The sequence below is a fragment of the Macaca thibetana genome, chromosome 3 (assembly GCF_024542745.1).
Source record: "Macaca thibetana thibetana isolate TM-01 chromosome 3, ASM2454274v1, whole genome shotgun sequence".
Taxonomy (NCBI): Eukaryota; Metazoa; Chordata; class Mammalia; order Primates; family Cercopithecidae; genus Macaca; species Macaca thibetana.
The window spans coordinates 27,623,224-27,640,458 of record NC_065580.1 but is presented as its reverse complement, the minus strand read 5'-3'; the positions used below and the strand labels follow the sequence as shown (position 1 = coordinate 27,640,458).

The following is a 17,235-nucleotide window of genomic DNA, read 5'->3' as shown; positions in this document are numbered from 1 at the left end:
GGATGCAAATCCAAACCATATCACCAAGAAAAAAAGTGAAAACATAAATTATCAACATCACAAATGAAAAGAGGGCATCAGTATAGACCCTACATATATTAAAAGTAAAGTGGGTATGGACAACTTCATCGACAAATTCAGCAACTTGATGAAATTGACAAATACTTTAAAAGACACAGTTTACCAAAACTGACACAAGAAGAAATAGAAAATCTTAAGGAACTCCATATCTACTACAGAGATTACATTTGTAATAAAAAATTTTCTAACAAAAAACTCTAGGCCCATAATAGCAGTAAATTTTATCAACCATTTAAAGAAGGAAGAAAAAAATACAATTTTACATAGACTCTCAGAAATTAGAGGAAGGTGATACTTCTTTAATCCTTTTATAAAGCCAGGTTAACTTTGATATAAAATCCCAACAAAAGCAGGGCATGGTGGCTCACGCTTGTAATCCCAGCATTTTAGGAAGCTGAGGGGTGGATTGCCTGAGCCTATGAGTTTGAGACCAGCTTGGGCAACATGGCAAAAACCTGTCTCTACAAAAACATACAAAAAATTAGCTGGGTGTGGTGGTGCATGCCTGTAGTCCCAGCTCCTCTGGAGGCTGAGGTGGGAGGATCACCTGAGTTCAGGGAGGTTGAGGCTGCAGTGAGCTGTGATCCTACCACTGCATGCTGAACTTTGGCGATAGAGTGGGATCCTATCTCAGAATAAATTAGAATAAAATAAAATTCCAAGAGAGACATTACAAGCGAAGAAAATCATGGACCAATATTTTTCATGAACATAAATATAAACTTCTTAGGAAAATTTTAGTTAATTAGGAATATATTGAAAGGTTAGTGTACTATGACTAAGTGGTGGTTTATTCTAGGAATATATGGCTAGTTTAACATTTGAAAAAAAAATTCAGTGTAATTCACCATGTTAACAGAATGAAGAAGGAAAACCATAGATCATCTTAGTAAGTGAAGAAGAGCATCTAACAAAATTCAGACTCATCAGAATAAAAATTCTTAGCAAACTAGGAATAAAAAGAAGCTTCTTGAATCTAAATTCCTAAAGGACACCTGTGAAAAACATACAGCTAGGACTATTCTTAATTGTTAAACATTAAACCCTTTTCCCTAAGATTGTGACAAGGAAATTATTATCAGCCTCTCTATTCAACATTCTACTGGAATTACACTAGCTAGTGTAATAAAGAAAAAACAATAAAAAGCATATAGATTGGATAGGATAAAGTAAATTTGCTTGCATTTGTAGGTAACATGATTATGTACATTCAAAACCCCATGGTGTCTACAAAACAATATACTAGGACAAGTGAATTTAGCAAGATGACAAAAATACAAGGTCAGGAGAAAAAAAAAAGTAATTATTAGCAATTATTTTTATACTAGCAGAGAACAATTAGAAAATGAAAAGCATAGTTTATATTAGCAAGAGAAATATCAAATGGGTAGAATGAGTCTGTTGTAAGAAATTAAAGAAGACCTTGATAAATGAAGAGATATATTTATGGATTGAAACGATAAAAATTGTTTAAAGCTGCCCATTTTCCCCAAATTGGCCTTTTAATGCAGTGTAAATTTGGTTTTTATTGTTGTTGTCATTGAGGAAATAGACAAACCACTGTAAAATTTACATGGAAATGCAAAGGTTTTAGACTAGCTAAAACAATTTTGAAAAAAGAAAAAATTGGAAGCCTTATACTATCAGATTTCAGGACTCTACGTAAAGCCCCAGTAATCAAGACAGTGTGCTACTAGCTTAAGGATAGATAAATAGATCAATACAACAGAATAGAGTCCAGAAGTAGACCCATACATATGTGGTCAGTTGTTTTTTGACCAGGGTGCCAAGTCCAACAGGGAAAAGAAAGTTTTTAACAAATGCTACTGAATAACTGGATACCTCAAACCTTTCTCACTCTTTACTGAAACATTAATTAAGATAAAATCCAGAAGAATAAGACTTTGAGAAGAAAACAGGAGATTATCTTCACAACATTGGGACAGGTAAAGATGTCTTGGACGTGAACAAAGGCAGTAATTGTTGAAGAAAAATCTTGATAAATTGGACTTCAAAAGAGTTAAAATTTCTACTCATTAAAGGACTACTAAAAACATAAATAGATATTGCCAGATTCAGTAGCTCACACCAGTAATCCCAGCACTTTAGGAGGCCTAGGAGGAAGGATTGCTTGATACCAGGAGTTTGAGACCAGCCTGGGCAACATGTGAGACCTCGTCTCTACCAAAAAAATCAAAAAATGAGGCAGAAGGATTGCTTGAGCCCAAGAGGTCAAGGCTGCAGTGAGTCATGATCACGCCACTGCACTCCCACCTGGGTGACAGAGCGAGACCCTGCCTCAAAAAATAAATAAATAAATAAATAGACAAGCCACAGACTAAACAATCCTTGCAGTAGATATATCTGACAGAGGACTGATACCCAGAATACATAAAGAACTTCTATGCATTTTTAAATTTTTCTTTTTACCCCCCATTTTCGTAACTCTTGCTTAGATGAATACCTATGGAATATTTGTACAATTTCTGATTCATCCGGACCATTCATCAGGGCTTACAAATGTTGGTATGATTTAATACCTGAAATGTTAAAGACTGCAAACATATATGTGAAATATATCCTGAGGAATTGGCGATATTAACCGCTCAGGTCTTGGGAAGTACCCAGTAACTCCATTGAGGAGTTTGTCTGCTTTAATTCATTCCCTTAATTTGCCTCTTTTCCTGCATTCTCATTCAAGATAAATATAAATAGTTCTCCAGATTTTTTATTTTGTGTCTATTTGTTAAATTGCTAATGTTGCAATAGTTTTGTCTTACTCTGTTTCTTCATTGTTAAATTACATTGTCTGTTTTAAACTAACTTTGACAGCCTGGAAATCTAGGCATCATTTACAACATTATGTCCATTAAAAAAGGCCTTTGGGTTTTAACAACGTGATTATATGTAATTGTGGAATCTCAAGCTAAGTTGTAATTTAGAAATGGTCTATACATGCTTTTTTTCTCAGATTTTGATTTACACAGCTGAGACATCAGGTATTTTACAGTGGCTTACATTTATTTTGAGATGAGAATGTGTATATGCTAAAAATTCGGTAACAGAGCCCAGGGCACCAATCTGATCATATCTGTTAGATTCAAATGACAATTTTCTTTTTTATTTTATTGTGCTGTTGTTCCTTAATAAATACATACTTTAATACATTTTAAAAATAAAATAATTCCAGGAAATGGCCCAGTATTTTGGAAAATGATAATAGCAGCCTGATAGAAAAGTCATTGTATTCTGTAATCTGAATGTGTTCTTCTTGCCACTATTTGGTGAATAGACCTATGTCACACATATTCTGAAATATGTAGTTGCTGATAAATGGTCAAAGTTACAGAAGGTTATTTTCCTTCAGTGCACTTAGCCAGCTAATTTGCTGCTTTTTTTTTTTTTTTCTTTCTTAAACAGTTTCAGCTCCTGGCATCAGCTCTATTCAAATCTGGTTCAGATTTTACAGCTCTAGGTAAGTATTGCAGTATAATTTATCCAGCTAGATGCCCTAGCATTTGGAAGGTTGGATCTTGGTTTCCTTTACATGAAACATCAGGTGAGATGTTTCAAACAAATAGATGAGCAAATGAAGTTTCAGGGTATCATGCAAAATTTCTAATAACCTGCTACAAAGTTACTTTCAGGTATCATTTTTCAGTTCAGTTTGCAATGACTATTATACCAATTGCTGTGTTAGTATGCAAACAGATAGCAATAGAAACACAGTCAAAATAAATTAATTTGTATAGCACTGCTTGGAATGTAGGCTGTATTACTGATACATACTATGAGATAATACTTGTTGATTAAATAGTTTTTCTTCTCAGTTTGTTCTTTATGGAATTGTGTGTCACCAGGAGAATAGCTATGGGGTAGGCAATGTTTTGGGAGCACAGAAGATAGATTATCTCTTTCCTAAAAATGGGAATTTTGTTATCTTAATTGTTCAAGATAACTTCTAGTTGAAACTCAAGTTTTTCTCAGACACTTTAGTCTTCATTTAGTAATACTGTCATTTAGTATTAATGAATTATTAACTAGACTGTAGGCCAGGCACAGTGGCTCATACCTGTAATCGTAGCACTTTGGGATGCTGATGCTTGAGCCCACCAAGAGTTTGAGCCAAGCCTGCGCAATATAGTAAGACCTCGTCTCTACAAAAAAAAAAAATTAAAAAATTAGCCAGGTGTAGTAGTGTGCTTCCATAGTCCTAGTTACCCAGGAAGTTGAGATGGGAGGATCACTTGAGCGCAGGAGGTAGAGGCTGCAGTCAGCCAAGATCATGCCGCTGCACTCCAGCCTAGGCAACAGAGAGAAACCTTCTGTCTTTAAAAATAAAAAATAAAAAAAATCAGCTAGGCATGGTGGCTCGTGCCTGTAATCCCAAGTCGGGAGGCTGAGGCAGAAGAATCGCTTGAACCCAGGAGTGGGAGGTTGCAGTGAGCCAAGATCATGTCATTGCACTCCAGCCTGGACAACAAAGCAAGACTCTATCTAAAAAAAAAAAAAAAAAAAATCCAAGACTGTAGTAAAGTGGGTAATCTGCAGAACCCACACCTTTACTTGGGTGAATTTGCAAGGGTATTTTCATCAGGATAACTTATTAGTAGCTTCATTTTTTTACCAAGATGATATTCTTGAAGGATGGAAATTCCTACCTTTCCTCTGGTCAGTGAATGCATATTAATCCCATTGATGCTAGTGCAGTTATTGTTTGCCTTAGAGTTGAGCAATAGTATTGAAATTTTCCATTGTATGTAATATAAATACTATTTTTTCTATTTGGAATAAATTAACACTTTAGGATATCAATTTAGTTTCTTCATTATTTGACCTTTTATCTCTTAAAAGTGAACGGTACCTCAAAGAAAAAAGAGTATGTATAATTCTGGTGCTTTTCACTGGGATGAAAAAATAGAGGTGTTCTTGAGGTCTTGCCCTTTATCCATAGCGAGTGATTGAGGCTTCTAGACTGATCAAGGCAACTCCAGTCCTAAGTTCTAACTTCAGAATATGTAGGATTCCTCAGGACTAGACTCAGCAAACTGCTATAAACGTGACTCCAGAAGGTTCTCCTAAGAATTTAGATAATGATTTACCACTATTCATACACTCGAGTCGAAGTCCTTAGGCTACTAGAAATCTCCACTCTGTGAGCTGGAGAACCTAGGTGTAAGCATTAATTTGGAAAGTTCATGCTCTTCTGAATTCTAGCATTTGAAATAGATGTACTGATACATGAATTGGGGGTCTGGCATATATTCTGTTTGAATGATTGTGTGCCTTATGTCTGATACCACAGCCCAGGCCCATTATTTTTATTTATTAGTGGATAGCACTAAATTATATCTAACTGACTTATTTTTAGCCTTTAGAACAAGAATTTCTTGGCAGCAATTTAAATATATTAATTAGGGTGGTGTCAGCAAATATTTTACCTTCAGCTTAACTCCTTTCCTTTCTTTTGACTCTGTCCTATTCACTGCCAACTAATATATTTTGTCAGGAATAGTTTGTTTTATTTGGATTCTAAACAAACCTCAGATGTACTGAGAACAATACAAACACAAAAAGAGAAAAATACAAGCAGGGAAAATTCCTGTGGGATGTTGTTTCCTGTCTTGTCTGAGGGGAGGTAGTATAGCCTAGTGATTAGGAGGTTGGAATGTGAGATGGTGGTTAAGAGTCAGGATCTCTTAAAAGTGATCTTGAGCAAGTTACTTAAACTTTCTAATTATCAGTTTCTTTATCTGTAAAATGGAGGTAATGGGAGTACTTGCCTCAAATTGCTGAGAGAATTAAATGAAATAATTCTGGAAGACATTTAGCACAGTAAAGCAATAATGCTCCATTCAGGGTACCATTAATATTGACTGCCTTAAAAATGTAATCTTCTAGCCAGGTGCGATGACTAATGCTTGTAATCTCAACACTTTTGGAGGCTGAGGTGGGACGATCATCTTGAGCCCGAGAGTGCAAGATTAACCTGGGTAACATAGCAGAATCTTGTCTCTGTTTTTCAAAAAAAAAAGTCACCTTTGTAACACTGGTGAATTTGGATAAGGAGCAAATTCAGATTGTATGCTAATTTTAATAATGAGAAATTTGATTTACTATTTATAAACAAGAAGTACTTTTCATAAGGTTTCATGCCTATTTAGAGTTCCTGGTTCTTGTTTTTATTCATTTTCTGTCAGACTATTTTATCTTTATGCCAATTAGATTAGAAATAAAATGGATTATTTACTATACCTTTCACTGTATAAATGAATATTTCATTTTCTAAGGTCTGAAAAAAAAAAGCCTCAGCCAAACTTTGTGAATGACTCCCTCCAGAAATAATCCAATTTACGTTCATCTCTTAGTGAGAATTAAATAAAAGTATTAATATTGTATGTAATATTTTAAAGAATCGGAAAGATGGAAGGTGATATTATCTTAGTTTTGGAAAAATGTGTGACCTTGGAGAAAATCTCCAAGGATCTTGATTTTAGAGCTTCTGGTGGCTATAGGCACTTGTAAGATTGAACTCAGTCACTTTGCTAAGTTTGAGAGCTGTATGTTATTTCTAGAAAGTATGAATTGGAACAATTAAACTTCTTTTCAGCAAGGTTTGTGACAAGTAGGAAAAATCTGGTCTCTAAAGCATATTACCTATTTATTTATTTATTTAGACAGGGTCTTGCTCTGATGCTTAGGCTGGAGTGCAGTGGTGCAGTCATGGATCACTGCAGCCTGGACTTCCTGGGCTCAAGCAATCCTCCTGCCTCAGCCTCTTGAGTAGCTGGGACTGCTGGCATGCACAACCACGCTGAGCTAATTTTTTTTCTTTTTTTACATCTTTTGAAGAGATGAGATCTCACTGTCTTGCCCAGGTTTGTCCTTTTTTGGTCCTCACAACTCTTTTTAGAAGTTTACAGTCCAAATATGAAGTTTAGTGTTAGAAATAAGTATACATTTAATAATGTGTATGCTAGGAAAAAAATGAGAATTCATGTTATTTCTCCTTTACCACAGTAGGAAAATCCAGCTACGTGTAGGATGATAAATTAAAAGTATATTCCTAACCAGGCATGGTGATGTGAGATGGAAGAATTTCTTGAGCCCAGGAGTTTGAATCCAGCCTGAGCAATGTAGCAAGACCCCATCTCTAAAAACAAAAAATTATTCCTAATAGGTCACTTTATTTTTAGAGCAGTCATTGCCTTCAGTCATACTACTAGTGATAGGGTGATAGCTAATTAATATTTATTGAGCACTTACTTTGGGACCAGGTACTGTTCTAAGCACTTTGCATGTCTTAACTCATGATTACCCCACAGTAACCCTATGAAGTAGCTACTATGTGATCCCCTTTTGTATATGAAGAAACTAGGGTGCAGAGAGGCTAAAGTAACTTGCCCAGGCATAGTGCTAGTGAAGGGCAAAACCAGGATTAAAACCCTGTCAGTATGGCTTCAGAACGCCTTCTCTAAACCACTAAATGTGCTACCTCTCACTGAGCTTTACCAGTTTCCACTGCTCAAATGGTTACATCCTCTTTCCATTTTATTTTATGTATGAAAATAAAGTAAGATAAACATAGTGATTAGGAACATGAGGTTTAGAATTAGTATCACCTTGTTGTCCTAGCAGTGCCATTTAAGTAGTTGTGGTGCTATTGATGAGTTTCCTAGATCCCCACCCCTTTTTTATTTGTTTCTAGAAAAAACATTGATTACATATAAAGCTTAGGATTCTCCTTAAACAACTTTCCTCAATCTCTGTCTTTTACCCTCAAGTATAATCACTTATATGTAATACACCTTTACACACACACAATCATATACACAGACATAGATGCAGTTGGTTCTCATTCAAAGTAGAATACAGAGTTAGGTTCCTACAAGCCTCTGGTCATAACATTTTATCTACTGATCAATATATAACCACATGTTATGTGTGTTTCTGTTTAAAGATTCCTCATTTAATATATGTTGTTGATTCACTAACATTAAGCTCATGGTCAACATCACTCTAACTCATACCTGAACCAAGCTTATCTAACATGCATATTTTCCCCATAAGGCCTTTTTGCACTTAGGAATGCTAGACAGCACTTTGGCACTACATTTGGGGGCCATTTTAAACAGTGAAGCCACCAAAAACACAAAAATGTGGCACCAAACAGATGGTGAAAGGGCTGTTGTGGATAGTAAGAGCCGAAACTAGAAAGTAGCAGAGATCACAGAGTTCAGCCTCAGCTGGGGATGTGTGCGTGTGGTAACTCAAATATTTTGCCACTTTAGCACGTGTCTGTAATAACCACAGAAATACCACAAGTATTGGTTTGGGGGTTACAAATGAATTTTAGCAAACAGGCAAATTCACAAATACGGAATGTGTAAATGATCAAGATCAACTATATACACACACACACACCCCCATATAAATATATAGGTTTGTATGTGCTGTTTAAATTTATTATATAATGTAAAAACATATTCCGCAGCATAATTTTTTAAAGTTAGTCATGTGGCTTGTAGATGTTTTTATGAAGCTACACTAGATCAGTTGTATTCTTTCGAAGTGATACATAATTATTCATAATAGGGATCTACCATAATTTAACCGTTCATCTAATGATAGTGTAAATTTCAGTTTCCTCATAGGTAAATAGTAAATAAAAATAAAAGATGTGGCTTTGAGAGTTAAATGAGCTTAGTACATTGCCCTACAACTTAAGCACTTAATGACTATGAGTTAATGAAAAATAAAGGGCTTTGGAGTCAGACAGACGTGGGTTCCACATTCCATCTCTTCCCTCCCTAGCTGTGAGACTTCATTGAATTACTGAATCTCTTTCTGTGTAAAAGAGATAGATGAAGAACAAAAATAGTAATAACTTTAAGATTATTGAATCTCTCTAAGTCGTCTCATCTGAAACTGGAGATTATAATACTTCATTGTTTTTGTGACAATGAAATATAATCATACCTAAAGTACCTACCACACAGGAACTCAGTGTTTCTTCCCTCTTAGATAATTTGATCTCAAGAAAATGGTATTACTTTATTAGAGTAGCATTACAGAATCAATATCTTATTTTAAAAATATAACACAGCATTGTACTTCTACATATTCAGAACATAAAAGAGAGAACTAAGCCATTTTAGTACAGTGCTTAGACTGTATACTTTCAGTGAGGTATAGTCTAAAAACAAAGCAAAGTAATGTTGAGTTTTTGTTGGTGGTGGTACATATATAGCAAATCTAGAACTCTTATGTATTTTAAGTTGAACAAATACAATGTTGCTGAGAGGGTTTTCTTGGTGGAAGAAGGGAGATATGGAATGGGATAAGAGAAGGATTAATTTCTTAAATCCTCTGGGGCTTTAAGAAATTAGAATTAACAATAAAAGCATGAACTGTAATATTCTAAAAAAAAATGTATGCATATGATAGGTATGTGTGCATAGGCCTAGAAACAGTGACACCCTGGCAATTAGTACAGCTGTTCTTGCTTGGTTTTTAAATAATAGTCACAGCTAAAAGGAATTAGGACTCCAGAACTGTGTAAAGATGAATTTGGACATATATCAGAAAGTAAGAAGATACCCCAAAATTAATGCGTATATTTCAAAAAGACACAGAAGCCAGCTCAAAAAGGCTCTCATTGGTCAAATCTGGGACACTATGAGTATCAGAATGAATGATGACAGTAATGAGTATAACATAGTGAACAAGAGAAGAATCCCTGAGTACACAGTGATGTGAACAAATAAGTAAAATGGGAGGAGGGGAAGAAAAAGCTCTTCTTTACAATAGAATGTCAACAACTGTAGAAGGAATCATAGGGTTAGAAAATCACCATCATATAACTGATAATTGTTTTAGAAAGAATCATCAATGATCGCTAAATTATTGGATGCAGGGCTGTTGGAGAACAGGATATTTACACAGTCTCATCAAGCTATCTCCCTATCAATAGTTTATTAATTACAAAGGTAGAAAAGAATACCTTTACCTTGGAGAAATTTGGCATATATACCAGCTTAAGCAGACGATCAAAGTTAACATCATCAGTGTTGGGATAAACTGATACCACATGCCTTCTGAGATGATGCCCTGAGACACACAGTATCACTTCTGTAGTATTCTTGCCAAAACTGCATAAACTGAATCTGATCATGAAGAAACAATCAGGCAACCCAACTTCAACACATTCCACTGATAAGTGTTCTGTGCTCTTCAAAAGTACTAGTATCATAAAGGACAAAGGGGGCTGAGGAACTATTTCAAACTCAAGAGATTGGAAACTAAATTCAGTATGTGATCTTGGATTGGATGTTAGTAGGAAACATGACTATAAAAAAGTGACTGAAAAATGACTGGTATTATTGGGACATCAATGTTAAATTTCATGAATTTAATATATATTGATTATGTAAGTTAATGTTCTTGTTCTTAGCTGAAATTAGTTTGAGCATATAGGGGGCAAAGCTGTCTAAAACTTACTCCCAAATAGTTCTGCAAAAAGATTTTCAGTGGGGTACACACACAGGGAAAGAGAGAGGGAGAACGTATTTGGTGAAACTTTTAACAATTGATGAGATGAATCTAAGTGAAGGCTATATGGGGTGTTCATTGCACAATTCTTGAAACTTTTGTGTGGGTTTGAAATTTTTCAAAATAAAAAGTTGAAAAAGAAACAATTTGAAAATTTTTTTTAAAAAAAGCATAAAATAGAAAGGAAGACTCTTATCTCACCGCAGAGATAACCTTTGTTAATATGTTGGAGTATTTCTTTCCATTCATTTCCATGATCCGATAGTGGGCTTTGTTAAACTCAAGCTCATCTCAAGTAAACATTTTCCTCAAACTTAAAACAATGTATTTTTAAAAAATAAAAAGGAATGTGCTGTTCTTGAGGCATTGTTTATGTTCCTTCCAGGAAACTGGTATCCTTGGCAATGTTATGGTCTATTCCTGTTCTTCTACAAGATTAAAACAGATTGGACCTAAAATGGTTCTCTAAGTTGAATGAAAAGCAGTCTGATCTGAAGTCGCCTTCACTGAACACCATGGCATATATAACTCTTGATGGCTCTGTTTCTGTTTCTCATGGCACTCAGCAGTGCTCTCATGTCTCAGCTATTTCAGGAATAGGGGAAATTATTTTATTTTATTTTATCACTTAAATATCTCATTTGTATGTAAGAAATCTGAAGCAGCTGAGATAAACCACTTGATGAAGACAGCATCTCACTGAATGTTCCTTTAGCTGGAATGAACTTGATCGTTGAATGTTTATTAGAGGTTAGGGGGAAAATCCTTTAGTTTAACAGTCCCTACCTTTTAAAAATGTCATGCGCTTTCTAATATTTATCAGGATAGAAGTAGTTTATTGCCCTATTCCTCACATAATGTGTGCCTAGCATAGGGCCTGGTACATAGTAGCATAAAGGTATAGTGTTTATTACGCGCAGGTACCATTCTATATATTGTACATGTATCTCTTTCCCTCAGTCATCTGTGTCATCACTCAGTTCTCTGAGACTACCTCCAGCTGTCTCAGAGACATTAATGATTTTAGACTAATTTCTAAAGACCTTTCATTTTGATTTTATTATATTTTTATTACCAAAAAACTTCTTAGTGGTTCAGAAGCATTAACAAGTCAGAAAAGACAAGTGGAATTTCCTCAGTGGACCAGCAGAGGAAAGACCTTGTAAGGAAGAGAAGAAAGATCAATATTATTTAGTAACTGAATTGCCAGTCCTTCTGCTAGACGTTTTTCATGTAATTACATTTAATCTGCACGATAACTGGATGAAGTAAACAGGATTGTCACATATTTACAGCTGAGGAAGCAAAGTCTGAAAGCCAGAAAGTCTGATTAATTTACCTAAGGTCACACCACAGCCAGGTAGTGGAACTGGGGTCAGATCAGTAGTGTCTGCCTGGTTTTGAAGCCTGATTTGATTTCTCCATTATAAAAATACATTGCTGCTGGTCTCAACTAGTTTTTCTGTTACATGTTTTAAACACAATGGATGTTTCTTTGTATCTTCTTCACCAGGCTTTTCTGATGTGGATCACACCTATGCTCAAAGAACTCAGCTCTTTGACACCTTAGTAAATTTCTTTCCTGACAGCATGACTCCACCTAAAGGCAACCTGGTAGACCTCATCACACTGTAACTGAAGAGTCACTGGACACAGAAATGGAAAACAGGAGTCGATTTTCCATCTTTTGGATTGCAGCTCCATTGACTGACAGTAAAGCTGCAGTGATTGAGGACTGCACCAGAGTTTTGAAGGGATCTTAACCATCACAAGTTTTTACCCTCTTCCTTCATGCCTGACCTCAACCCTGCTCTCCTCATCTTATTCCTAAATTAGGCTAATAAAGTGAAATTGGTATACTTTCCAGTTAAATATATATATATATTTTTCTTACTTTATCTTTTAAGAATTAATGAGTATAAAAGAAAAATTAGGCAGTTTACCCTTTCAGATTTTTATTTCTTTTTTTTAATTGGGGGAAATAAGCACTATTAACAGATTCGGCACTACAAGTATTTTGAATGTTGTTGCTGTTGGTCATTTGACCTGCCTTCTCCCTTCCCATTTCACTTCACCTCCCATCACACAACTGCGTGTAAGTGGTGTCACTTGTTTACCTCTTTACTTCATTCTTAACAAGTGTATAGTTCTCTAGGACAGTTGATGTATGTTAAGGTGATATCTGTGTCTGTGTTGACTTGTTTTGTGTTACGTTAAACAGTAGGCAGAACTGAGGTCTCAAGTTTGCACTCTTGGCCATAAAACTAAACATGAAACCTGAGATTGACCCTAGCACCTATCTGAGATTGGTATATAATATTTCTGTAATGATATATTTTATAGTAGATATTACAGTAGCATCTGACTTTGAGTCACAGAAACCTTAAACTGAGGAGACAATAGTTCAGAACCTTTAAGAGCCATTCTAAAAATGACCAGCAGGAGGGATCGAGTAGTGAATAATATCTTCATAGCAATTTTAGGAGAAAATGACTCTTTCGTCCAGACGAGCTCTGCAGAACCAGGGCTCCCGTTTCTCTTGTGCTGTCTCTGTAGTATTTTCATTTGAGAGAGGAGGCTGGGTTTCCAGAGCTTTGCTTTCATTTATTTTTATACACATTGTCTCTCTATATCTGCTTGTGGATATTGATATTTTAAAGAGAAATGGTTTGTGGTTGTCCAGTGGTATACAACTGATAGGCATTTCATTAAGCACATAGACCAGACTTTGTGAACAGTTCAAATATTTTTTCATTAAAAAACAAGGTATAGCAGATGCACTTTTCCACAGGTCAATTTTTTTTTTTTTGTGAGAGAGAGAGGTACATGTCTTCTGAGAAGGTGCTGTGGAATGCAATGTGGGGAACCTGCATCTGGCTAGTGCTTACATTTGCTCAAAAACCATGTTGTGTGAAGCTGACCGCCACCATGCTAAAGCAGACTCGTATTAAAGAAATGTTGGTCGATCCAGTGGCTCTTAAGAGTGAATAGCTTTATGGAATCAAGTATGTCCCTGAGTAGCAAGATTAGGCCTCACCAAAGAAGAAATTAACCTGCAGTTTCAAAAAGTGTCATGTATAGGAATGAAACATTGAGGTCCCACTTTATTCTGTCTTTAGTACATGGTTTTACTTCTTTTGGGGATTGATGGGAATGTATTTTTGTTAGTTCTAGGCTTGAATCATGGGCTCCTTGGCTTTCCTAGCATCCCAAAGCAGTCAACAGTGATTTCTTAAGCAATTTGATCTGTACCTTTACTTGTGAAGGGTATGCTATATAATTCAGCAAGTACCAACTTGTGTAGCTGCAGAATAACCAAGTGGCTATCCAGTCAAGCAAATACAGTTTACTTACATACTTGAACAGTTTCATAAAATGATTCCCCTGAGTGACACAAGAACATAAAATGTTAATATCACTAATATAGCCTGTTAAATCTTTTGGGAGACAGGTGAAAATCAGAAGATTGACAAGGAAGAACTTGAACTTGCTAAGACTTCCTAAATTTAAAAGCTCTAGTTTTGCTTAGTATGAATTCTGGCACTTTAAAAAGATTAAGCAAGCGAAATCCTCCTGCCCTCCACCATTTATTTTTACAGTGCTTCTTTGTAATTGTTTTCATCAGTTCCTTAAATGTTACTTGGAGGAAACTAAGTTCTTGACCTCAGTAATTTTATTTTTGTTTTTCCCTAATTGCTTCCCTACTAGTTTTTTTGGAAAACATATTTGTTTTAATTTCATCTTTCCTCACTTTATTTAGGTAAAATTTTCCCCCTTCATTTCTGGAATTTTTTGCTCACCGCCATGTTTAAATGGGGTTGAATCATAGCGAGCCATTTGCTCTTGCCAAAGTGAGATAGATGTACTGAGGAGATAATTGAAAAGTCAGACACAGTACTATGGGGCTTTAATGGGAGCACTGCTGGAAATGATTGCAGAGAATGTAGTGCTTCATATATCCATGACCAAGATTGACATGTTGCTCACAAGATGTCACTATTTAGTGAGGACCCACATGTATTTCCAAGAATTCCAGCATAGACTATAATTTAAATAATCGAATTTGGTATTTAGGTACACTGTTTATATAGCCAAGTGTATATGCTTTACTACCTAACAATTATTTCATTCTAGCCTAGGTGAATCCCTAATTGAAACACCTGGCTAACACTTTAGACACATGAATTAAGTGGGATACAGTTTGCTCATTTGTATTATCTCCAACTTCAACCTCAGTCTTCCTTTTTCCTAGTATAATACGTTATTTTCAACCAGAAATTAAACTAGATATCCAACATTATTTTCAGTGCTTGTACTTCATGAGAAATAATCTGATTTTCAAGATACCTCTTAAGTGCATTTGCATTTTATTTTGGTAATGGCAGAGACCTCATGTGGCCAGTTTGATTGATTCAAGAATATATCACTCTTATTCAAACAAAGGAATTCAGACTTGAATGCCTACCTCTGTGCTGAAGCTGACAGACAGTATTAACTCTTATCAAGGCCATCTTTTAGACCTGATTTTCATTTATATGAAAACAGACCTGTCCATGTCTAATAAGTAAAAACTGATAGAATACATTAAAAAGTCACTGGCTTATCATAGAAAAGTTTGATGGGTTTAGAGCTCAGTGATTTAAGCTGCTAAAACTGCATTCTTGGGCAAAGTATGTATATTGTATATAAATAGTTGGCAGCTTATTCCAGTTGGTCTCTTCACGTCTGCTTTTAAAGTGCTATGTAGAGATACATTAACAGAGGTATAATAAAACAGTGTTTTAAAATCTAGCCTGTAAACAAAAGCTAGTTTGAGGCACCCAAGCATTTAGTGAGAGATAAGCACGAATGCTTAATGGATCAAAAAAGCACTTAGGAGTATGTTCCTGATTTTATTCTCTAAATTATACTCAATTTCATGGTAATTACATGAAGAAGTACCTACAATTATTCTTAACACTACATGGAATTCACTGTGTAATTGTGGGTCACTTATTTCCTGAAAGTCACGTGAAATCCTTAGCTGGTTGAATGTTGCACAGTATTTGTGTGTTATGGTTTAAAGTGATTTCTGCGGGAGGGAATCATTATAACGTATATTCTAAATAAAGTCATCTAACTATTAAAAAAAAAAACAACCCTTCCTAACCCTTCTTTTCTTAAAAATCCACATTAATCCACAATTTCATCCCTTTGCAGAAATTCTTGCCTGAATTCTCACCAAGTTTTGAATTCCTAAAATAGCCCCTGATCTAGGATGTGAAGGCTGCCCCAGAAAAAGTTTATGACTGGAGGAGTATCATAGAGGGTCTACATACGACAGATTAGATCTTTGGGCGCTTTAACACAAGAGATTTTTGTAATCCTTATTAGTCAAATAACACTATTCTTTTGTGGTTCTAGACCCTGGCTTCTATCTCCCTGTGATTTGTTTTAATGCTGAAATGACTTGGCTATCCAAAACTTCTAGTCTAGAGGTCTGTTGGTTGAAGGTAGACATTTCCAAGTTTGTCGAAATAATATGAAGCTGACGAGCTCACATGAATGATGCTGCCCTCATTTGTTTTGGGTGAGGACTCATTACTGCAGTATGTCAATTTCTTCACCAAATGCTTTTTCTTTTTCTCAATAAATCCTGTCTTAGAGGTTCTATTTATACATGATTTTTAAAACCTTGGTTTCCTTCTATCCACCAAATACTGTGAATTGTTTTTCCATTTATTTTTCTTAGGTAATGTAACTTTATTCTTGACTTTTGTTAGCCCTAGACTTCCATTTTCTGTGGCATTCTGTAGGAGCATTGTATTACTTGGGAAAAAAAGATCAATTCTGAGGCAAGTGCTCTATTATCCTTATTTATGACAAGAGAATAATGAAATTAATAAGGAATTAATAGCATTCAGATGTTGCTGTAAACATACTTGAGTCATTTTCATTTGGGGATAGTAATAATGGCTGTGGCAGCTTTAATGGAGAAACCTGTGTTGGCCTCTTTTCCTGGCATTAGGGACTCTTGTCATAGAAATATCTACGGTAAAGTACAAGTTTGATAGCAGAGCTCCTGAATTCAGCATATCATCAGAATTTCCATTTACCTTTTGTTTTTCTTTTTATTGTATTTTTTAATCTTTTTGTTTCTATTCCTACCTCTCATGAGTGGCATTGATTTTCTGCTGAAGTTAGAATTTGTGTTAAGAATTGACTTTAAATTTCTGACATAGTTGAATATTAGAAATGGCTTCAATTGCCATGAAATAATTGCTTTTTGCCGGGCACGGTGGCTCACGCCTGTAATCCCAGCACTTTGGGAGGCCGAGACGGGCGGATCACGAGGTCAGGAGATCGAGACTATCCTGGCTAACACGGTGAAACCCCGTCTCTACTAAAAATACAAAAAACTAGCCGGGCGTGGTGGCGGGCGCCTGTAGTCCCAGCTACTCGGGAGGCTGAGGCAGGAGAATGGCGTGAACCTGGGAGGCGGAGCTTGCAGTGAGCCGAGATCCGGCCACTGCACTCCAGCCTGGGTGACAGAGCGAGACTCCGTCTCAAAAAAAAAAAAAAAAAAATTTTGTTTTTTAGCCAGGTGTGGTGGTACGTGCCTGT

At 35.7% G+C, this 17,235-nt stretch overlaps 1 protein-coding gene across 6 annotated transcripts in view; it reads left to right on the top strand.

Annotated features, from left to right (window-relative positions):
- Positions 1–17,235, top strand: part of MKLN1 (muskelin 1) — a 396,930-nt gene that overhangs the window by 363,071 nt on the left and 16,624 nt on the right. For 4 of the 6 annotated variants that reach the window (XR_007723900.1, XM_050782495.1, XM_050782494.1 and 1 more), the window contains one exon: positions 3,502–3,556. Coding sequence is in view for 5 of the 6 variants with exons in the window: in XM_050782495.1 (XP_050638452.1) it covers positions 3,502–3,556 (55 nt within the window). In the remaining variant the exon portion in view is untranslated. Of the gene's footprint in view, positions 1–3,501; positions 3,557–12,145; positions 12,505–17,235 lie in introns of those variants that run through there. The other 2 variants (XM_050782496.1, XM_050782499.1) reach the window with 1 other exon arrangement.